Genomic DNA, 18,021 nt, shown 5'->3' with positions numbered 1-18,021 from the left:
CTGGAAGAGAAACCAGTAATGGAAACAATTTTTTTTCCAATGGCAATAATTTCTAGATACGTGCCCTTAAGAATTTGTCTCCTTTTCCTCCTTTGCCTCAGCATCTGTGCAATCAACCACAAGGGACTGTGGCCATCAGCTGGTGAAATGAGCAACTGCAGCTGGCAATTCCTGCAGGGCAGGCAGTGACCCTGCTGCCCAGATCCCTACAGATCTTTACAAATCAGCAGCTTTATCTCCACAGCTTCGGCACAGTCTCTGCCTTCCATTCCAAATAATGGCATTAAATAATCCAGTCCTCCATTTTACACGATGCCCATGTGAGTGCTGTTTCTCACAGGACAGTATGAGAGGAGTAAAGCCATCTTCTCAGCCTAAAGCTTTTCCAGCAATGCATGTAGGACTCTTTTTTCCCCTGTTCCTCCTCTTTCATACAACAAACCTAACTTCATTCAATCTGGCATCCCAAACAGGCAATGCTACCACCAAGACCTGGCTCAGCCAACACAATTCACCTACCTTTAGGAGGTGCTGGTTGGATGTTAACAACTGGCTGATTCTTTGGCAGAGGCACAAGCGTGGGAAGAGTCTGAATAATGATGGTTTTTGCTGGGATGCTAATGTTAGCCTGAGCTTCAGGCACAGCAGGCAAAAGGGGTTTGGGTTGTATCAAAGGCCTGGACACTGTCTGACCACACCTCTTCAGGCTCCTCGCAGAATTACTTCCTAGAAAAGGAAAAAGAGTCATAATTGGACCAAGAGGCACAAAATACATAGTGCGAGCAATAATAAAGAGATTTTTAATGTGGGGCTTTTTACCCATCTATAATATTTGTTAAAAATAAACACATCTGATCAAATATCCAAGTCATAAAGGATAGGACATCTAGCGTCTGTTAGTTAATAATTTGGATGCAAGAGAACACACATATTATCTATAGGACAAAAGTAACTTTGTCTCTCATACCAGGTTGAGAAGAGATGCTCACAGCAGGCTTCTTCCCTCCATCTCCTTCAGGGGATGCAGGGCTCCTGCAGCTCTTGCTGTAGAGCGAGATGGGAGACATCTGGGAGCTACAGGTGAAGTCCACATCATCCTGCAGACAGAAAGCACAGGAGACTAACGCTTCAGAAACTCAGAGCAGTATCCACTAGCAGTTCAGAGTATATCTGCTTTTCATCACATCTGTGTTGCTGCTGCAGTGAACACGAGAAAGGTTTTCCTCTGCAATTTGATTCTGGCCAAGGCCAGGTACCACTAAAAAAAAACAACAAGTACTTCTCCCCATCAGCAGAGCAATGCGAGGCAACACCTGCTAGACCCAGAAAGCCTTTAGAAGGCATATTGTTTGGCAACAAGGCTAATGAACACAGCTGAGGAAAGAGAGCTGAACATGTTCTTATTTGAATGGGTCACAGAGAAGAGCTAAGAAAACACCACTGAGGGATTTTTGCAAGGGTTGGGAAAATAAGCTGTCTCCTCTTATGCCATGAATTTGGCCAGAGGAGTAAATCACAATTTTGTTTGTCAGACTGTTGCTGTCTGTGTTACATGGCAGGTTTTGCATACAGGCACGTTCTGCACTGGAGAGTCCACCGACGGCGGCGAAGGGACCGAACAGCTGGACGCAGCTGGTGATAAAGGTTCTGTCTTCACGTTTGCATCTGCAAAAGGCAGGTAAAGACATTTCACTAATTTTTTAGCAATGGGAAAAGCAAAGAACACACTGTCCTATACCAGATATTTAATTCCCAAAGCAAGGCACAGCAGAAAATGTAGGGAGATTAAAGGCATTAAACAGCTTGGCTTGTAAGGCAGCCCTCGCCAGCCGCACCCATCCTACAGAAACAGCCGAATTCTCTTGACAGAGCAAAAGGCTGTAGGGCATCAAACAGCCCCAAATGAGTTTTAAGAGTTCACCCTTGTGGGGCAGGAGGGGAAAAGCAACATCCGCAAAATACAGGAGGTTAATTACCTGCATAAGTATGGCCTGTAATATTCCAAAGGTCTGAGTCCCAAGACATCAAATCCAAATCAAAATGAAAGTTATAGAGATCATTCTCCTGAAATGACAGTTCAGAAAATGAGGCAAGACAAAAAGAAAGATACATTGACACCATCACCCATTATGTTTCCATTCTTACAGCTCCAGAAAACAAAACAAACAACATAACTATCAATCACTTAAGGTGCCTTAAGGTATGCAGAGATGAAAGTCCTTAAAGGACAAATTCTCAGCTGAAACACACAAAACAAGGCTTCTGTTAAACTCACACCGATAGGAAGGGGCAGGTCAGTTTAAGAACATCGCTAATTATAATACTCTTATTTGTAATTTGTAAAGCAAAAGTCCTAAGTTTAGTCATTGGACCATCTCACATAAAACATAAGTCTTAGGAACCTGGTGCTATCCTCTCCTTCATCTGCCTTTAAAAATTTACTTAATGTTCTTCCACCATTACATCTCAAAGCACTTCACACACAAAAGCAGCACCAGGGACAGTTTACCAGCAGGAAAACAGACACAAGATTGATTGGCCCAAGACCTGATTAACAGTATGTGTTAGGTCTCCCTATACTTGAATACACTGATGTCAACACCTAAAGCCAGGGACACCAGTTTCCTTTTCCAACAAAAATCAAAGCAAACAGGCTAAAATCACTCCATACATATTATTTCTCATGTGACCTTTAAAACAACAATTGAGGTTTTTCTCCATTTATCCTGCTTGTGCATCTCTAAGTCTCAGTTTCGTATGCAAATGTGGCCCTTTATGAGCACTTGCATGAAAAATACAAACATGACCTACTCATCTTACACAAATATACAACAAAAGTTTTCCTAAAAACTATTCTGGAATTATAGCTTCCCTTGTAATTTCAACTTGCCTTGTGAAAGGAGGCTCAAAAACCCTGTAGGCTGCATAGATAATGGTACTCACGTGTTAGAATGAAAACAAAGCACATCAGAGCACATTTAAAGGAAGAATGACCAAAAGACCACAGCATGAGCTGTACATTAAGAGCCTTCACCCAAGCAAGTAATGCTGACCTGCTGATGGGGAATACCTTTCCCTTGTAAAATCAGCCTGTTCCCACATTTTCTCCAGTGACTGGTTCTATACCTGTAGGAATGCTCTTAAAACCTGGGGTTTACATTAGATGATAGCCTGAGCTTGTGCTGTTGGTGGATTAGGACACAGTGAGCAGAGACATGGCAGGGGAAGCACACGGAGAGAAGAACCCAGGAGGCAAACGCCTCGGGAGAGAAAAAGCAGTACAGGCGAGTGGGCAGTGAAAAAGACAGGGATTGACGCATAAGGTTGGAAGCACAGGTTTTCAGAGAAAATCCTACAGTAAAGAAGAAAACAACAAGCAATCTAACAGGCAAAGGGATAAAGAAAAGCCCAGGTGGATGTAGGTGTAACATACCCACCCTTCTCTCAGGCAGCCCCGAGCCAGCGCTCCCCTAACACTGCCCGGAGGGGTTCACCTTCACCGGGGCACTGCCCACACCGCTCCTCCTCCCCGGCACCTCGCACCCTCGCCCTGACCTTCGCGCCTTCCCCTCCGCAACCCGCCCCGCAGTGTCAGCGACTGCCATCTGTAGCGCTGACGCAGGGCGAAAGCCGGGCGGCCACACTCTCCTGCCAGGCTACTCCGGGGCTCTCCGAGCCGGCCCGGGGCTCTCCCCGCCGGCAGAGCGCGGACCGCGCCCCCGCCATCCCCGGTACTCACGTCGGGCTCGTCCCTCGGGGCCGCGGCGCCCAGCAGCTCGCTCAGCTCCTCGCCCAGCACAGCCTCTGCGGGAGAGACAACGGGCTCAGCGCCGGCCCGACCCCGCCGGGGACTTCCGCGCCGGCCCGGCCCGGCCCAGCCCCGGTCCCGGCCCCCCGAAGCCGCGCTCACCCCAGTCCAGGCCGCCTCCCGGGGCGGGCAGCAGCCCCGCCGGCTCCCACTCGGCCTCGGCCGCCGCCATCGCTTCCCGTTCCTCCCGAAACACACGTCTGCTTCCGGCAGGGCCGGGCCGGGCCCGCCCCGTACGGCGGCCGCGGGCGGACACTCGGCGGGCGGCGCGGCGGCAGCACGGGCAGGTACGGGCCGTGTCCGCGCTCCGGGGGGAATCGCAGCTTCATTTCGCTTGGGAAAGCCCTCTGAGGTCAGCGCGTCCAACCGATGACCCAATACCGCCTTGTCACCCAGACCCTGGCACTGAGTGCCATGTCCAGTCCTCAAACACCTCCAGGGGCAGCCCATTCCAGTGTCCAATCACCCTTTCCGTGTAGAAATTCCTCCAAATGTCCAACCTGAACCTCCCAGCTTAAGGCTGTGTCCTCTTGTCCTAACACAAACAGCCTGGGAGAACAGGCCGAACCCCACCTGGTTACAATCTCCTTTCAAGCAGTGATAAGGTCTTCCCTAAGCTCCTTTTCTCCAGGCTAAACAACCCCAGCTCGCTCAGTCACTCCTCATCAGACTTGCGCTCCAGCTCCTCCACCAGCCTCGTTGCCCTCTCTGGACGTGCTCCAGCAGCTCAACGTTTTTCCTGAACTAAGGGGCCCCGAACCGGACACAGCACTCTAGAAGTGGCCTCAGCAGGGCCAAGTCCAGGGGAAGAATCACTTCCCCAGTTCTGTTGGCCACATTATTTAATGAAGACTTCCCCTCACCCCGCCCCAGGCACACAGGAGGCATTAGTTAGTCAGACAAAGGTGTTTATTCAGACCCCGCTGACACAAGCTCATGGGTGGAAGCATGAGTGGAGCAGCTACTGGGGAATGCCCAAATTCCCGGTGGGAGAACATCCACGGGCCGGGTGGCAGGCTGCCCCCAGAACGTGGCTCTTGGCCCCTGGTGGGTCTCCAGCTGCCAGCAGTGGAGGCAGCTCCCCTTCCAGGGAAATGCTGCACGCGCAGCATGGCGGCAGCGTCCAGGGGCAGCGCTGGTCCAGGCTGCAACCACAGGCATGGAGTCCCTCTGTGCTCCAGCAGCAGCTCCTGCTGGGCCTGCAGCCCTGAGGGACATGCTGGGTTTCAGTCTCGGGCAGGCTGGAAGCACAGGAGAGATGGAGCTGGTGTTACTCCCAGGAGGATGGCCACCCCGGTGAATTTTGAACACAGCGCTGCGAGGGTCTCACCTGCCCTCACCTCACAGGTTGGCATCGTATGCTGCATTGGTGAAGGTGCCCGGTGCTCCCAGATCACTGGAAGGCAAACACAAAGGTGTCACCTTGGGGAGTGCAGAAGCGTGCGAAGGGCAGGAGTTAGCACAGCCCTGTCGGCCCCAGGGATGCTCCCATATAAAAACAGCCTCACACAGACACATCTGGGTGTCAGCAGGGTGGACAAGGGGCTGTGACAAGCACAGGGCAGAGCCACCTTCCTGCAGAGCATGGCTCTCACCTGGTGGGTTTCAGGAGCTTCCTCTTCTCGTCTAATAACAGTGTTGAAATGTCCATGGGAACAAAGCACATAGAAAAGAAATAACCAGCTCTGTTTAGTGAAGGTCATGAGAAGCTGCAGCAGCAGCAGCATCTGAAATTGAGCAAAGTTTAACAAGCATGGGGTGGGGCTGCTGTTAACAAGCACTTGCTGCCTTCTTCGGAGTGATGATGTTTGTCTGGCTCTGCCCTCCAAACCTGACTGCTGACACTTTCAGCTGGACAAAGCGACAAGGACTCAAGCGAGTCAGCAAATAAAGCATGCGAATGGAGGCAGCCACACTGTTAAACTCTTCTGATCACCCCAACATCCCCTGGGACTGTCACCACCTTGCCCGAGAGTCCCTGGCCAAAGCTAGGGTAGCCTCCAGGAAGCATTTCTGTACCTCTGTCACTGAGCCTCTTGGCAAGGAGGGCAATGAGGCCCCCAGAGAGCACAACACCAGCTACTGCCAGGGCTGAACCGCTGCTGTAAGCCAGGACTTGCTTTAGGAAGGCACTATCCTCTGAAACAAAGCCAGAGAGCCACACATTAGAAAGTTATGGGGACTTCGCAGCCCCTGGGGAGGCCCCCTCCACCACGTTCCAAATGTGCTTGGAGGAAAGTTGGAACCTCCACACTGCTAAAGGAGCTGGGGGACCCCACCATACCTGCACAGACAGGGGGATCCCTGGTCCAGTTCCCTGAGGCCTCGCAGCGGAGCTTCTCTGCTCCCATCCGAACAAACCCCTCCTCGCAGGAAAAGGTGCACGTGGAGTTGTAGGTGAAGTTCCCATACGCATGAGAGCAGCTCAGCTGGCCTCTGCTTGGGGGGGGCAGCACTGGGCAGCTGATGGCTGCAGATAAAGCACAGCAGGAGCATCAAGAGGACAGGACAGCTGGCAGTGGGATGGGGACATGTGGGCTGGCAAGCCAGGGATAAACTGACACAGCCCAGGGTGCTAAAGGAAAGGACCTTGCTACAGCAGAGCCCTCCCAGACGTGTGAGATCACACAATTTACCTTTGCAATGTGTGGGGTTGCCAGTCCAGGTCCCTGTGGCTGTGCACTCACGGCTCTCCGGCCCCATCAGCACAAACCCTGCCTGGCAGGAGAAGGCACATGTGGAGCCAAAGGTGAAGTCCCCGTGGAGATGGGAGCAGGCAGCCTGGCCCATCTTGGGTGTGGTCAGTGCTGAGCATTTGATGGCTGCAAGGGTAAAGAGGCACAGCTCAGAAAGGAGCCTGGGAGACTACACTGTTGGGACCAAGGGGCTGGGGACACATCACAGTGTCACCCCAAGGCCAATGACACCCTGAGCTGTGGCAGCAGCTCTACCTTCACAGCGTGGGGCATCCCCACTCCAGGTCCCCATGGCTGTGCACTTGCGACTGTCTGACCCCATCAGCACAAACCCTGTCTGGCAGGAGAAAGCACACGTGGAGCCAAAGGTGAAGTCCCCATGGAGATGGGAGCAGTTCATTTCTCCCTGGTCTGGAGCACTGAGCACTGGGCAGGTGATGGCTGCAGGGACAGAGAAACATTTTCACGATGAAATGTGGGTACTACAAGGCTAGACTGTTGAAACAAGAGGACCAAGTGAGTCCTCTGGGGAACATCCCATGTTCAACACAAGGTCTGTGACACCTCGAGCAGCAGTTCTACCTTCACATTGTGGTGTGTCCTCAGTCCAGGTCCCCATGGCTGTGCACTCACGGCTCTCCAGCCCCATCAGCACAAATCCTGTCTGGCAGGAGAAGGCACACGTAGAGCCATAGGTGAAGTTGCCATGGAGGTGGGAGCAGTGCATCTCTCCCTGGTCTGGAGCACTGAGCACTGGACAGCTGATGGCTGCAGGGCAAATAAGCACACTTCAGGCAGGAGCCTGGGGACTGTGAGGCTGAGCTCTTGTGATGAGAGGACTAAAAACAGAACATCCGGGTTCTGCCCAAGGCCTGTGACACTTTAAGCAGCAGCTCTACCTTCACATCTTGTTGCATCCCCTGTCCATGTCCCCGTGGCCGTGCACTCACGGCTCTCTGGTCCCATCAGCACAAACCCCGTCTGGCAGGAGAAGGCACATGTGGAGCCAAAGGTGAAGTCCCCATAGAGGTGGGAGCAGTTCAGTTCTCCCTGGTCTGGTGCTCTAAGCACTGGACAGGCAACAGCTGCAGGGTTGGAGAAACACTTTGAGCAGAAGTCTGAGGCCCACAAGTCTAAATGGTTCAGCCTGAGAGGCTTCAGGGGAACCGTAGTTCCCTCACAGCCAGTGACACCCTGAGTTCTAGTAGCAGCTCTACCTTCACAGTGTGCGGTGTTTCCAGTCCAGGTGCCCGTGGCTGTGCACTCACGGCTCTCTGGTCCCATCAGCACAAACCCCTTCTGGCAGGAGAAGGCACATGTGGAGCCAAAGGTGAAGTTGCCATGGAGGTGGGAGCAGTGCATCTCTCCTTTTTCTGGAGCACTGAGCACTGGACAGGCGATGGCTGCAGGGACAGAGAAACACTTCAAGGAAGAGTCCGGGAACCACAATGCTAAACTGTTCGGTCTGAGAGACTGGGGAAACCCTAGAGTCACCCCACAGGCAGTGACACCCTGGGTTCTAGCAGCAGTTCTACCTTCACAGTGTGGGGAATCTGCAGTCCAGGTCCCTGTGGCTGTGCACTCACGGCTCTCCGGCCCCATCAGCACAAACCCTGCCTGGCAGGAGAAGGCACATGTGGAGCCAAAGGTGAAGTTGCCATGGAGGTGGGAGCAGTTCAGTTCTCCCTGGTCTGGTGCTCTGAGCACTGGACAGGCAATGGCTGCAGGAATAGAGAAACCATTTGAGCAGGTATCTGGGGACTACAAGGCTAAACTGTTGGAATGAAAGGACAGACACTGGAGAACATTCCAGGGTGAACCAGAGGTCTATGACACCTGGAGCAGCAGCTCTACCTTCACATTGTGGGGTGTCCCCAGTCCAGGTCCCCGTGGCTGTGCACTCACGGCTCTCCGGCCCCATCAGCACAAACCCCTTCTGGCAGGAGAAGGCACATGTGGAGCCAAAGGTGAAGTTGCCATGGAGGTGGGAGCAGTGCATCTCTCCCTGGTCTGGAGAACTGAGCCCTGGACAGACAATGGCTGCAGAGTGAAGAGGTACACATCAAGCAGCAGCTTGTGAACTGGGAAACTAAAATTCTGGGACCAAGGGGCTGGGAAACACCACAGTGTCACCCCAAGGCTAGTGACAGCCAGAACTCCAGCAGCAGTTCTACCTTCACAGTGTGGGGAATCCCCTGTCCATGTCCCTGTGGCTGTGCACTCACGGCTCTCCGGCCCCATCAGCACAAACCCCGTCTGGCAGGAGAAGGCACATGTGGAGCCAAAGGTGAAGTCCCCGTGAAGGTGGGAGCAGTTCAGTTCTCCCTGGTCTGGAGCACTGAGCACTGGACAGCTGATGGCTGCAATGGGAGAGCAGATCTCAGAGATGGGATAGATGAGGTTAAATCTAATGATTCAGGTTAAATCTAATGATTCAGGCTGAATCCAAATCAAATCTTATCCAGACTCACCTCTCAAAACTGTAGTTGGTACAATGATTTTTCTGCCCTACAAGTGATTTCCTCGGGGAGACACAGTTGCTGCTCTGCCAGAGCCCTGTTTATCCCTTTCACTACCCTGGGCCAAAGACCCTGGGAGGAAGGAGCATAGCTGCTGCAGTCCCATTCATCTCCCTCCCTTTACTGGAGCAGAGACCAGCCTCTGTCCTTGTCACCGTGGCAGGAGGATGGCTTTGGGACTGTAAAGCATTGCAATAGCTAAAGAGGTTGTGTACCAGCTTCCACAGCTTGTGCCCAGGGTGTGTTTTGCTGCATGCCAGGGCCATACCCAAGGTTTTCTGCAGTCAGTGGCTCTGCTGCCTGCGGCACCACCAAAGGTCAGTGCCAGCAGGGCATTTACACCCCTCAGCCCAGCTAAGACAGACTGCATTCACTGAATCTTCTGCTTTCAGGCTGACACCAAGCACTTTCCTGAGTAGACTTTTCCTTTCTTAGCTATTTTACAGGCAATTCTGGTTTCCCAGAGTCCCCAGAGGTGCCTATTGGTGAACATGCTGTGCGGGTGGAAGCAGCTGAGCCAGCCCCTTTGGGGGCCAGCCAGCAACGGGCACACAATGGCTGCAGGCAGGCATGGGACAGAGTTTGAGGCAGGGCAGGCAGCCTTATCCCTCACAGTCCTTGCAGCACCATCAGCCTCGCTTGCAGCCTTGCTTGCTGCCTCGCTCTGCTCCTTTCTGGAGTAAGCCCAGCTGGCAATGCTTGCTAACATCATTTTGTTATCAGCACGGGCAACTGACTGACTCATATGATTGTTTGCAATAAAACAGAAATCAATCATATTACAGCCAGCAGGAAAAAAACAACAAACTGGGAAAGCAAGCCCCTGGGAGCCTAAAAAGCCTGGAGCACACAGGCTCAGCCCAGCTTGCCTGTGGGGATTTTCACAAAATTGGGAGTGAGCTCCTGCCCTTGCCCCTCCTGGGGATACTGGTTAAAGAACAGTCCCATCACATCTCCATGCCTATTCCCCTTAACTGCAGACAGTTTTGCTGGTCTCAGCCACCTAAGGTCCTAGGTTGGACCACAGGCCCACCCTGCATAGGCAGCAGCAGCAGCAGCAGCACTAACTTCAAGGCGGGCTTCTTTTAAAAGAATATATATACAAAGATGCTACCCACTCCCATTCCTTCCCAGTACAGAGGGTCCCCACTTGTGTCCCATGTCTGCTCCAGTTCTCCACTCACCCCATCCTTGTGCAAGGCTACAGGTGTACCTGCGCAGGAAAGGTGGAGCAAGGCTCTTGCTCCCCCAGAAAAGCCTGATAGTTTCTCTGGCATGCCTGGTGCCTGACTGCAAACCCTCAAGCCACTGACAGGAAGACTTTCTCTGCCCCCACAGCATAACATACCACAGCTTTCTCTCCTTTGTGGTTTCCTGTCACAATCTGTCCCTCCCAGCTTATATATAACTTCATTTTGTGAGTCCTTATCCCTGTTCAAGCTGGCCCACCCCTTCCAGGATACACCCTTCCCCTGGCTGTGAGACAGCAAACCCTCTTTTCACTTTCCCAGGATGCCAAACACCTCCCCAAGGCAGATTAGGGTGGGCTAGGGGAGAGAGACAATGACACAGCGTTGACAGAGGTGCCAGGGCACCATCCTGACCCCGCACTTGGTGCACACAGGGTACCTGAGTGGGATTCAGGCCAGTGAGCATGGGCACTGAGGCGGCCAGGCAGAACAGGGCCTCATGGCTCACAGCTGCTCTGCCTACTCCAGCCTCCTCAGGGAATCCCACCCCACATGCAGCACCAGGAAATGCTTCCACAATAGGTAAGGGCACAGCAACACTTGCCTGAACGGCATTGGGCACACAGGGCTGGTCCCCCCAAAGCATCAATGCTGCATCCCTGAGACCCCCAGCCCCTGCCAGGCCTTACCTGTGCAGGTGGGGATGTTTGCTGACCACTCCTGGGAAGGCAGGCACTGCAGGATGCCTGCCCCTCGCCGCTCAAACCCCTCGTGGCACCTAAACTCGCAGGTGGAATTGTAGCTGAAGTCTCTGTAGGGATGGCTGCAGTTCATGGGCACTCCCTTGGGCTCCAGTTTGGCACACTGCACAACTGGGAGAGACACAGTGCTGCAGCCCGTTAGGAGCACCGGAACCCTGCTTTGTCACCAGGGTTTGGACTCTCCAGCAGGGAGGGAGGGGTGGGGATGGATGTCTCACCATCCATGCACTCAGGGCCGTGGAAGCCGGGGTAGCACTCGCAGAGGTAGCTCCCAATGGTCTCCACGCACTCGCCACGCTGGCTGCATGAGAAGGGCTGGCAGGAGGCTGTACACACAGACACACAGGGGACAGTCATCAGGAGCTGCTGGCCACCCTGCCAAGGTACCCAGCCCACCCAATCCAGCTCCTGTCTGCAGTGCCCCTGCTCACCCCGGTAGCACAGCGCCTTTTTCTTCCGGTTGCAGGGCTCATCATTCCACTTGCCAGACTGCTGTGGCCGCTGGATGTAGATCTCCACGCAGTCCTGGTTGGAGCGGCGGTTGTTGGGCTCCCCGACTGCCCAGTTCTCTGCCTCCTTGGTCAGCGCCTTCCGGGTGCCCACCCAAGTCCAGATGCCTCCCAGCTTGCGGATGCCGATCCAGTAGTAGCGCCCATGGTAGGGCAGGCTCCTGTTGAGGTACTCGATCTCCTGCTGGTTCTGGATTGCCACCAGGTCAGTAAAGAAGGTCTGGCAGTAATTCCTGGCCTGCTCCCATGTGTAGTCCCCTTGGTCACTGTAGTGATACGTCCAGGCACCCACCTCCATCCACAGCACAATGCCTGTGAAAGAGGATGAGGTCTGGGATTGATGCACAAAGGACGGGAGCTGAGTCAGGGATGGGATCCCTTGGGGCATCATAGCCAAGAGATGTCAGTGACGGGCTGGGTGAAGGGATTGGAGGAAGGGACGAGTGTGGATGAGAATGCGACTCTATGGGTACACAAAGACGTGGGTGGATCAGGCATGGCAGAAGGAGGTGAGGACAGAGGGGGATGGCATAGGGATGAGGAAGGTGGAGGTGGCAGGGTGAAGGCTGAGATGGGGCAGCACAGGATGGGGCAGGAAGGGCACAGGAGGCAGAAGAGCCCCAAGCAGTGATGCCAACTCCTCCTCCAGCATAAGGATTGAAAGCTCAGCCCCGTGGCCCTGTTTCCCTGCCCACAAGAGCTTCCCAAAGGGGAAAGCCCCACTTCAAGATGGTTCTGTAAACAGTTCCTTCCTTAAGTGCAGATGTGTATGCTTCAGTTTTCTTGCTTTACCCAGCTACATGAGAGCCAGATTGAAGCAAGGCAGCACAGCCAGTATGCCCTCACCCCAAAAGCACTTGGACCCCAACCTGCTCATCTGAGACAGAGATGATCTAGAGTCTTGTAAAACTCAGTGTTGCAAAACAAGGTCATTCAAAAACAAGAAATCACATCATGGTCATGCCCACGAGGCAGGGCAAAGATAGAAAATAACTGGAACCCACACCCAGAAATGAAGGGCACTTTGCTGAAACCCTACTCTTATTTACAGCATTTCACACCACAACTTTATGCAATCAAAAGGGTTTAGAAAGAAGCTTCCCCCATCCTCCGCAGAAGCAGCTATTTCCACAACTGCAGAAAGTGATGTGGGGATATTTTATCTCCATCTGTGCAGAAAGCAAGATGGGGATCAAAGTCTGCTCCAAACAACCAGCCTGGCTTACATTGTATCTCAGGAGAGCATTATCACACTGCGGTTGTGCAAAGATCTGGGCATTGCAGATTAGATGCAAATACATGTCTTCTAAAGTCTGATTAGGGCTGTACTTTGGTCCATTGTTATACATTTTTTGAGTAATTTCCTGTAATTTGTCTGATTTTTCTTGTGAAAGAGCAAACTATTCTCTTTGTTCAACAGGACCGAAGCTGAGGAAAATGTGGTTCCCTCTCTACCTTTTGGCAATTCAGGACTGCGGGACAGGAACTCAGGACCTTCTGGGAGCCTGCCCCATCCTCAGCTCCCACCCTCCTCCTGGCTCCTGCCCCTCCCCAGCACAGCTCAAGGCAGCTGCCTGCTAGTCTCCCACAGCCCATCCCCAAACTGAGAAGGACCCAGGTTTGACATCTGCTCCATGTCCATCCTCCACATACTCTCCTATCTTGTGCTGGTTTTGCATTAATTGACATTTAGTGAGGAGAGAAGCTACCTACGGAAATGATTTTTCTAAGAGAAGCAGCTAGCACTTTCCTCCGTGTCTGACAAAACCAATCAGTGGCTACTTTGAATATTTATGACCTGTCAGACCAATTAAAGAGCTGAATACGCCTCTGTGAGATTCACATTTTAAGACTAACAAGCCTGGGAAAAGTCTCTTTTTCTTCTAGGAACAGGTAACAGGCTGGCCCAGCCCCCTCTGGGGGTGAGGCCAGGCCAGGCCCCTTCCCAGGAAGCACACCAGGTGCCATCTGCATCGGGCTGGTTTCCCCCTGCAGCATGGTCAGGCCAACCCACAGCTGGAATTAAACACAGGATGGGCCTGAGACCAGCCATGCTCACAGAGCTGCCGTTCTGGCCAGCCCCCTGAGATCCTGGCACAGCCCCAGCGTGGCCTGAATCTATCGCCGTGACTGCTTCGGCCATCAAGACCATCCGTAGACCCTGGGCAAGATATTAATTCACAGATGAAACTTGCAAAACATTAATCATCTCTCGAGTGAGAGAAAAGGACAGAGTGAAGACACGTAGAGAAACAACATGAAGACACCAAGGTCAGTGAAGAAAGAGTCAAGTCCCAGATAGGAGGAGAATGAGGTGATGCCTTTGTCTTAGGCTGAAATTCTTTTGTAAGGCCATGGTGATAGACTGTGATACACTAGAATATCCCTTTAATTAATGAAAAAAGCATGGTGGGATGGAGTGTTCAAATTGTAGACATGACCAAAGGCATTCATGCTGAAGCAAGTCAGTGCTGAAGTAGCTGTGATCTCATGAGAAGCTTTAACAGAGAGAGAGAGAGATGAAAGTGATGAAGACCCTTTGCCCCCACGGAAAGAAGACCTCTGTTCTCAGAGATGAAGATAATCTCAGAGATAGATGAAGAGAACCTTTGCTTTTGAACAGCTCATCCTTAAAATAGTAGCCCATGAGTTTGACATGAATGCAGCTGTAGGAAGGCTGCATGAGATGGGAAGGACTTCACGAATACAGATTTCCGGGCAGCTGCTATTCATGGAAATTAAAGCCACGAGAGAACTGTTTCTTGTAGAGAAGTCTCCGTGACATAGCAAAAAAGACTCCTCTCCCTAAGAGAACTGATAAAAGAGGCGGTATTTTACAGGTGGTAAACTGACCTAAGTCCCAGGTTTTTTCTCTGTACATTGTCAGTGGGAAAGAAAAAAAAGTTGGGGGGGGGAGAGATATTCTGAAGGTTTTATTCTAATTCTTTTTTTTCCCCTGTCTTTCAGTTCTGTTTAAAGATTTCTTTATACCCTTTAAAGTCTGAGCCTGCTTTGCTTTCCCATTAATCCTTATCTTGCAACAGAAAATGAGTAATTCTAGTAAGAATGCTTACTTAATGCTGGCTGAGCATTTAGCCAGCGCTCAACCCACCACATTATTTGGTGCGCTAGCCAGGAAACTCAAATTGGCGAAGCAAAACCATTACACTAAAATTGGTGTTTCCACTTGGTTTGAACTGAAAACCCCCACATACCTCTTTCCTCCAACTCCACCAGTTACTCCCTCTCTATTGCACAGCTCATCTCCCCTGTCTTACGCTACCTCTCCCTGCCTCACCTGGTGCTGAGTCCTCAAATGGGTGCTGTTCTTTCTCCTGTGTTTTGATCCCTCGGCTTCCGTGGCAGCTGTGATACCTCTTCCCAGAGTGGTGCTCAGCACCCTATACAGTTGAGGTGCCTTTGCCTTTTTGTTTTCTCTCAGAGCCAAATCTTGGCCTCCCTCTGACACTTCTGCACTTACCTCATTTCTGTTCCTTAGCTCAGTCACTAAAGTTCTTAGGAAAATAATTCAGTTCATAGAGGATTTCCAGGGACAGAGCAGGCACCAGTAGGTTTTGCTCCGTTCAATGCCAGCATGTGAAGGAAATATCCTAGAGGCAGCAAAACCAAATTGGTTTCTGTACTCCTCATGTCAATTAGCAGCTTTCATGCTGTGTGGTGCTGCCCCAGCTGTGCTGTGAACCCTTACACCCATGGGTCCTGTGACTCCATGCCCAGCTCCCCAGCACAAGCATGAGCATAGGCAGTGGGTAGAGCTGCCCCTTTCTTTCCCCAGGTCACAGTACAGTGCACCAGCTGCCACACTGCATTTGGGGAACCAAACATCCTGCAGGGACCTCAGCCGTGGCCTGGCCCTCCCCGGGGCAGCACGGTGTGCCTGGAGGGAGCTGGCACAAGCAGGGGCAGCCCACTCCCAGCCCAGAGGGATCCAGGCCGGGGGGGGTGTGACTGATGGGCCCCCAAAATAACAGTGGCTACATTTCTCCAGTTTCCCAGACCTGCAGACTCCTTGGCAGCAGGGTCACACTGGGCTTACTGAGCAGGTGGTGGGTGGCTTACCCCATGTGATGGCAGCAATGCCCAGGTAGGTGCCAGGAGAGCCCAGAGTCCACGTCCTCCCAGCAGATCGCAGTGCCGCAGCAGTGCCCTGACAGGGAGGGAAATATGAGCGTGCACATCCCAAGGGGTTCACACGTGCACCCACACCGCTGCCAGGCAGTCCTGGCTCACACAAGGGCAGTCGCTCGTGGCACTGGCATGCAGGCACATACGGTGCTCCCAAGTACGGCTCTGCTGCAGGAACGGCCCCTTCCAGTGAGGCACTTTGGGGGAACTGTGCCTACAGCACAGCTGGGCACTTCACTCCTGGGGAGCCCCTAAGTCCTGTGCCCCCACAAGCCCCTTCCTGCCCAGCCAGGGCTGGCATCTGCCTCTGCAGCAGCAGTGCCCTGTGTGCCTGGCAGTGTCTCATGAGCCTTGGGCAGGGTGTCTCTGGGGGAGCCAGCGTGTGTCCCACAGCCCCAGCTGTAGTTCCCGACAGTGCCTGCCCACAGCCCTGCCCTCCCCCGACCCCCTTGTCTAGGCAGACCCTCAATTGTCCACCAGGAAAGGAGCAGGACTTACCATGTTGGTGCCGTGGACGCAGGTGCCCAGCCAGCGGCAGCTGTCCCTCGGTGGGCAGTGCTGCTCACGCTTCCTCCAAGCGTGCAGCACATCGCTGCCTGCCCCTAGCCTCTTCCCCTCCCATCCCAGCCCCGCTAGCAGCCCACATCCTGCCCCACCCCCCCACCTCCCCCGCCACAGGGCTCTCCAGCCCCAAGAAACCCTTCTCTGAGCCCGGGGCTGGAGGGGAACAGTGGGGTCAGCACTGGCCACGGTCCTTATGGGACCTAGCTTGGCAGCAGCCCCATGGCATGGGAGTTGGCTGCATTCCCACTGCCTTGGGGACATGACAGCCACAGGAGATGACATACAATGAGCCAGGCTTGCCCAAGCACCTCAGTAGGAGAAGGGCTCCCTGAAAAGTGTTCAGCCCCAATCCATGGTGCCCGGAGCACCGAGACCTCTCTGCCCCACCTGCACTGGTGGAGGACACAGGAGGCTGAGGTGTGATGAGGTCCCTCGTGGGCTGAGTGGGAGCCCTGCCAGCTCCCATGCCAGATGCTCTCCTCGCACGCAGGTTTTTTGCTCTGGCTGTGAATCTTCATATACCATTTATAAACAAATAACAAACAATAAATATTTGTTATTTGTTACAACATTACTTACATAACGTATTTTTCTATCTTTACCTTTAAGTCTTTTTGAGAAAGGTCCAGGAATATGCCAGAGGAACTTCCCTCATACTTATTAACATCCTTTAGGAACTTCCACCAGTGTTTCAGGAACATGTCTAATTGTGTCCACCGCCCTTGAATCATTATAATCATTATAAATCTTTTCTTACCCTGTCCTGCTCGTAAGTAGGATTGCCTTGGCCAGGTTTTCTGCAGAAATTACTCTGCTTACTTCCAGCTAAAGCCAAACAAGAGCAATGCAGGTCACCTGTATTTTCCAGTTCCAAAGAAATCTATGCTGCTCCACCAGGACTCATTTTAGACAAAAGGAGGAACCCATTCCACAAGAGCCATAACCCACTACAACTACATTGTCGTTGGCCAATATAAATGAACCTTGTTTCCTGTCTCTGGATATCTTCCTTGAAAAATGTTTTAATGCAGTTGTCTCTTTTTATGGAATTGCTGAGTCTGTATACCCAGTAACTCAGGAGCACTTGCTTTCAGCACCTCCTCTGCCCAGAGTGGTCACTTAGGGGAAGGGAAGGAGCAGACAGGCAGGCAGGGAGGCTGAGGGGCAGCTGCTGGGGAAGACAGCAGCTCCAAGTGCTGATGGTCACCTGGGCAGGGCAGGAGCTGCTTCTCTTACTAGTGAGACACTGCTGGGACTCAAAGGGATGTTCATGGGTACACGGCCCCAGGGCAGAGCAGCCTGTGCCCCTGCCAGTTTCACTTCTGTTGGAACCTAACACGGTAGGGCAGAGCAGCAGAAAAAAAATACTCCCACCTTTATTTTTGTAACTATGAATAGTTGTTGGTATTGCTTTAAAAATGGAGTTAAGGTGTCCAAGATGCAGAGGCTGTTGCTGCTACAAAGACAAGACATGACCAAGTTTGAGCTCTGTGTGGAGGCAGGTGCCCCATGCCTGGGCTCAGAGAGGGCATCCTACATGGCAGGATGGCTACTCAGGTGTGCTTTGCAGTGGAAAAAGGTACACATGGTAGGAGGGAGAGAAGACCCGAATCAGCTCTGCCGGGAACTGGTTAATCATCAGGAGCCTTTTCCCATCTCAGGTTATTTCCACTGTTGGCTCCCCTGGAAGGGATTCAGCATGCTGCAGGGCACGTGTTTCTGCTGGATTCCTGCAGCTCTGCTCACCAAGGAAGGGTCTGACCCTGCCTGAGCAGTGTGGGGATCTCCCAGGTGTCAGGATGGTGCATCCTGTCCCCCCAGCCATCCC

At 52.7% G+C, this 18,021-nt stretch overlaps 2 protein-coding genes across 5 annotated transcripts in view; both read right to left on the bottom strand.

Moving 5' to 3' along the window:
- ATF6 (activating transcription factor 6) overlaps positions 1–4,026 on the bottom strand; it is a 72,483-nt gene extending 68,457 nt beyond the window's left edge. For 2 of the 4 annotated variants that reach the window (XM_066191986.1, XM_066191988.1), the window contains exons 1-6: positions 3,911–4,026; positions 3,740–3,804; positions 1,977–2,064; positions 1,571–1,665; positions 968–1,097; positions 520–726 (exon numbers count right to left, since the gene is read on the bottom strand). In XM_066191986.1, coding sequence (XP_066048083.1) covers positions 520–726; positions 968–1,097; positions 1,571–1,665; positions 1,977–2,064; positions 3,740–3,804; positions 3,911–3,980 — 655 coding nt within the window. In that variant the 5' untranslated portion in view covers positions 3,981–4,026. The remainder of the gene's footprint in view (positions 1–519; positions 727–967; positions 1,098–1,570; positions 1,666–1,976; positions 2,065–3,739; positions 3,805–3,910) is intronic. The other 2 variants (XM_066191984.1, XM_066191985.1) reach the window with 1 other exon arrangement.
- Positions 4,027–4,963: 937 nt separating this feature from the next.
- Positions 4,964–16,219, bottom strand: LOC136294351 (P-selectin-like). The gene is given in 19 exon segments (XM_066191981.1): positions 4,964–5,049; positions 5,149–5,204; positions 5,404–5,434; positions 5,828–5,947; positions 6,093–6,278; positions 6,445–6,630; positions 6,760–6,945; positions 7,087–7,272; positions 7,404–7,589; positions 7,722–7,907; positions 8,040–8,225; positions 8,359–8,544; positions 8,679–8,864; positions 10,903–11,085; positions 11,193–11,300; positions 11,406–11,795; positions 15,564–15,651; positions 16,128–16,150; positions 16,153–16,219. Coding segments are annotated over 18 exon segments (2,739 nt in total). The 3' UTR covers positions 4,964–5,049; position 5,149.
- Positions 16,220–18,021: the final 1,802 nt, after the last annotated feature.

Source organism: Chamaea fasciata, unplaced genomic scaffold (assembly GCF_029207755.1).
Source record: "Chamaea fasciata isolate MVZ Bird 193981 ecotype frontalis unplaced genomic scaffold, bChaFas1.0.hap1 SCAF_10, whole genome shotgun sequence".
Classification (NCBI taxonomy): Eukaryota; Metazoa; Chordata; class Aves; order Passeriformes; family Sylviidae; genus Chamaea; species Chamaea fasciata.
The sequence above is the reverse complement of the archived record's forward strand: the minus strand, read 5'-3'. Positions and strand labels throughout refer to the sequence as shown.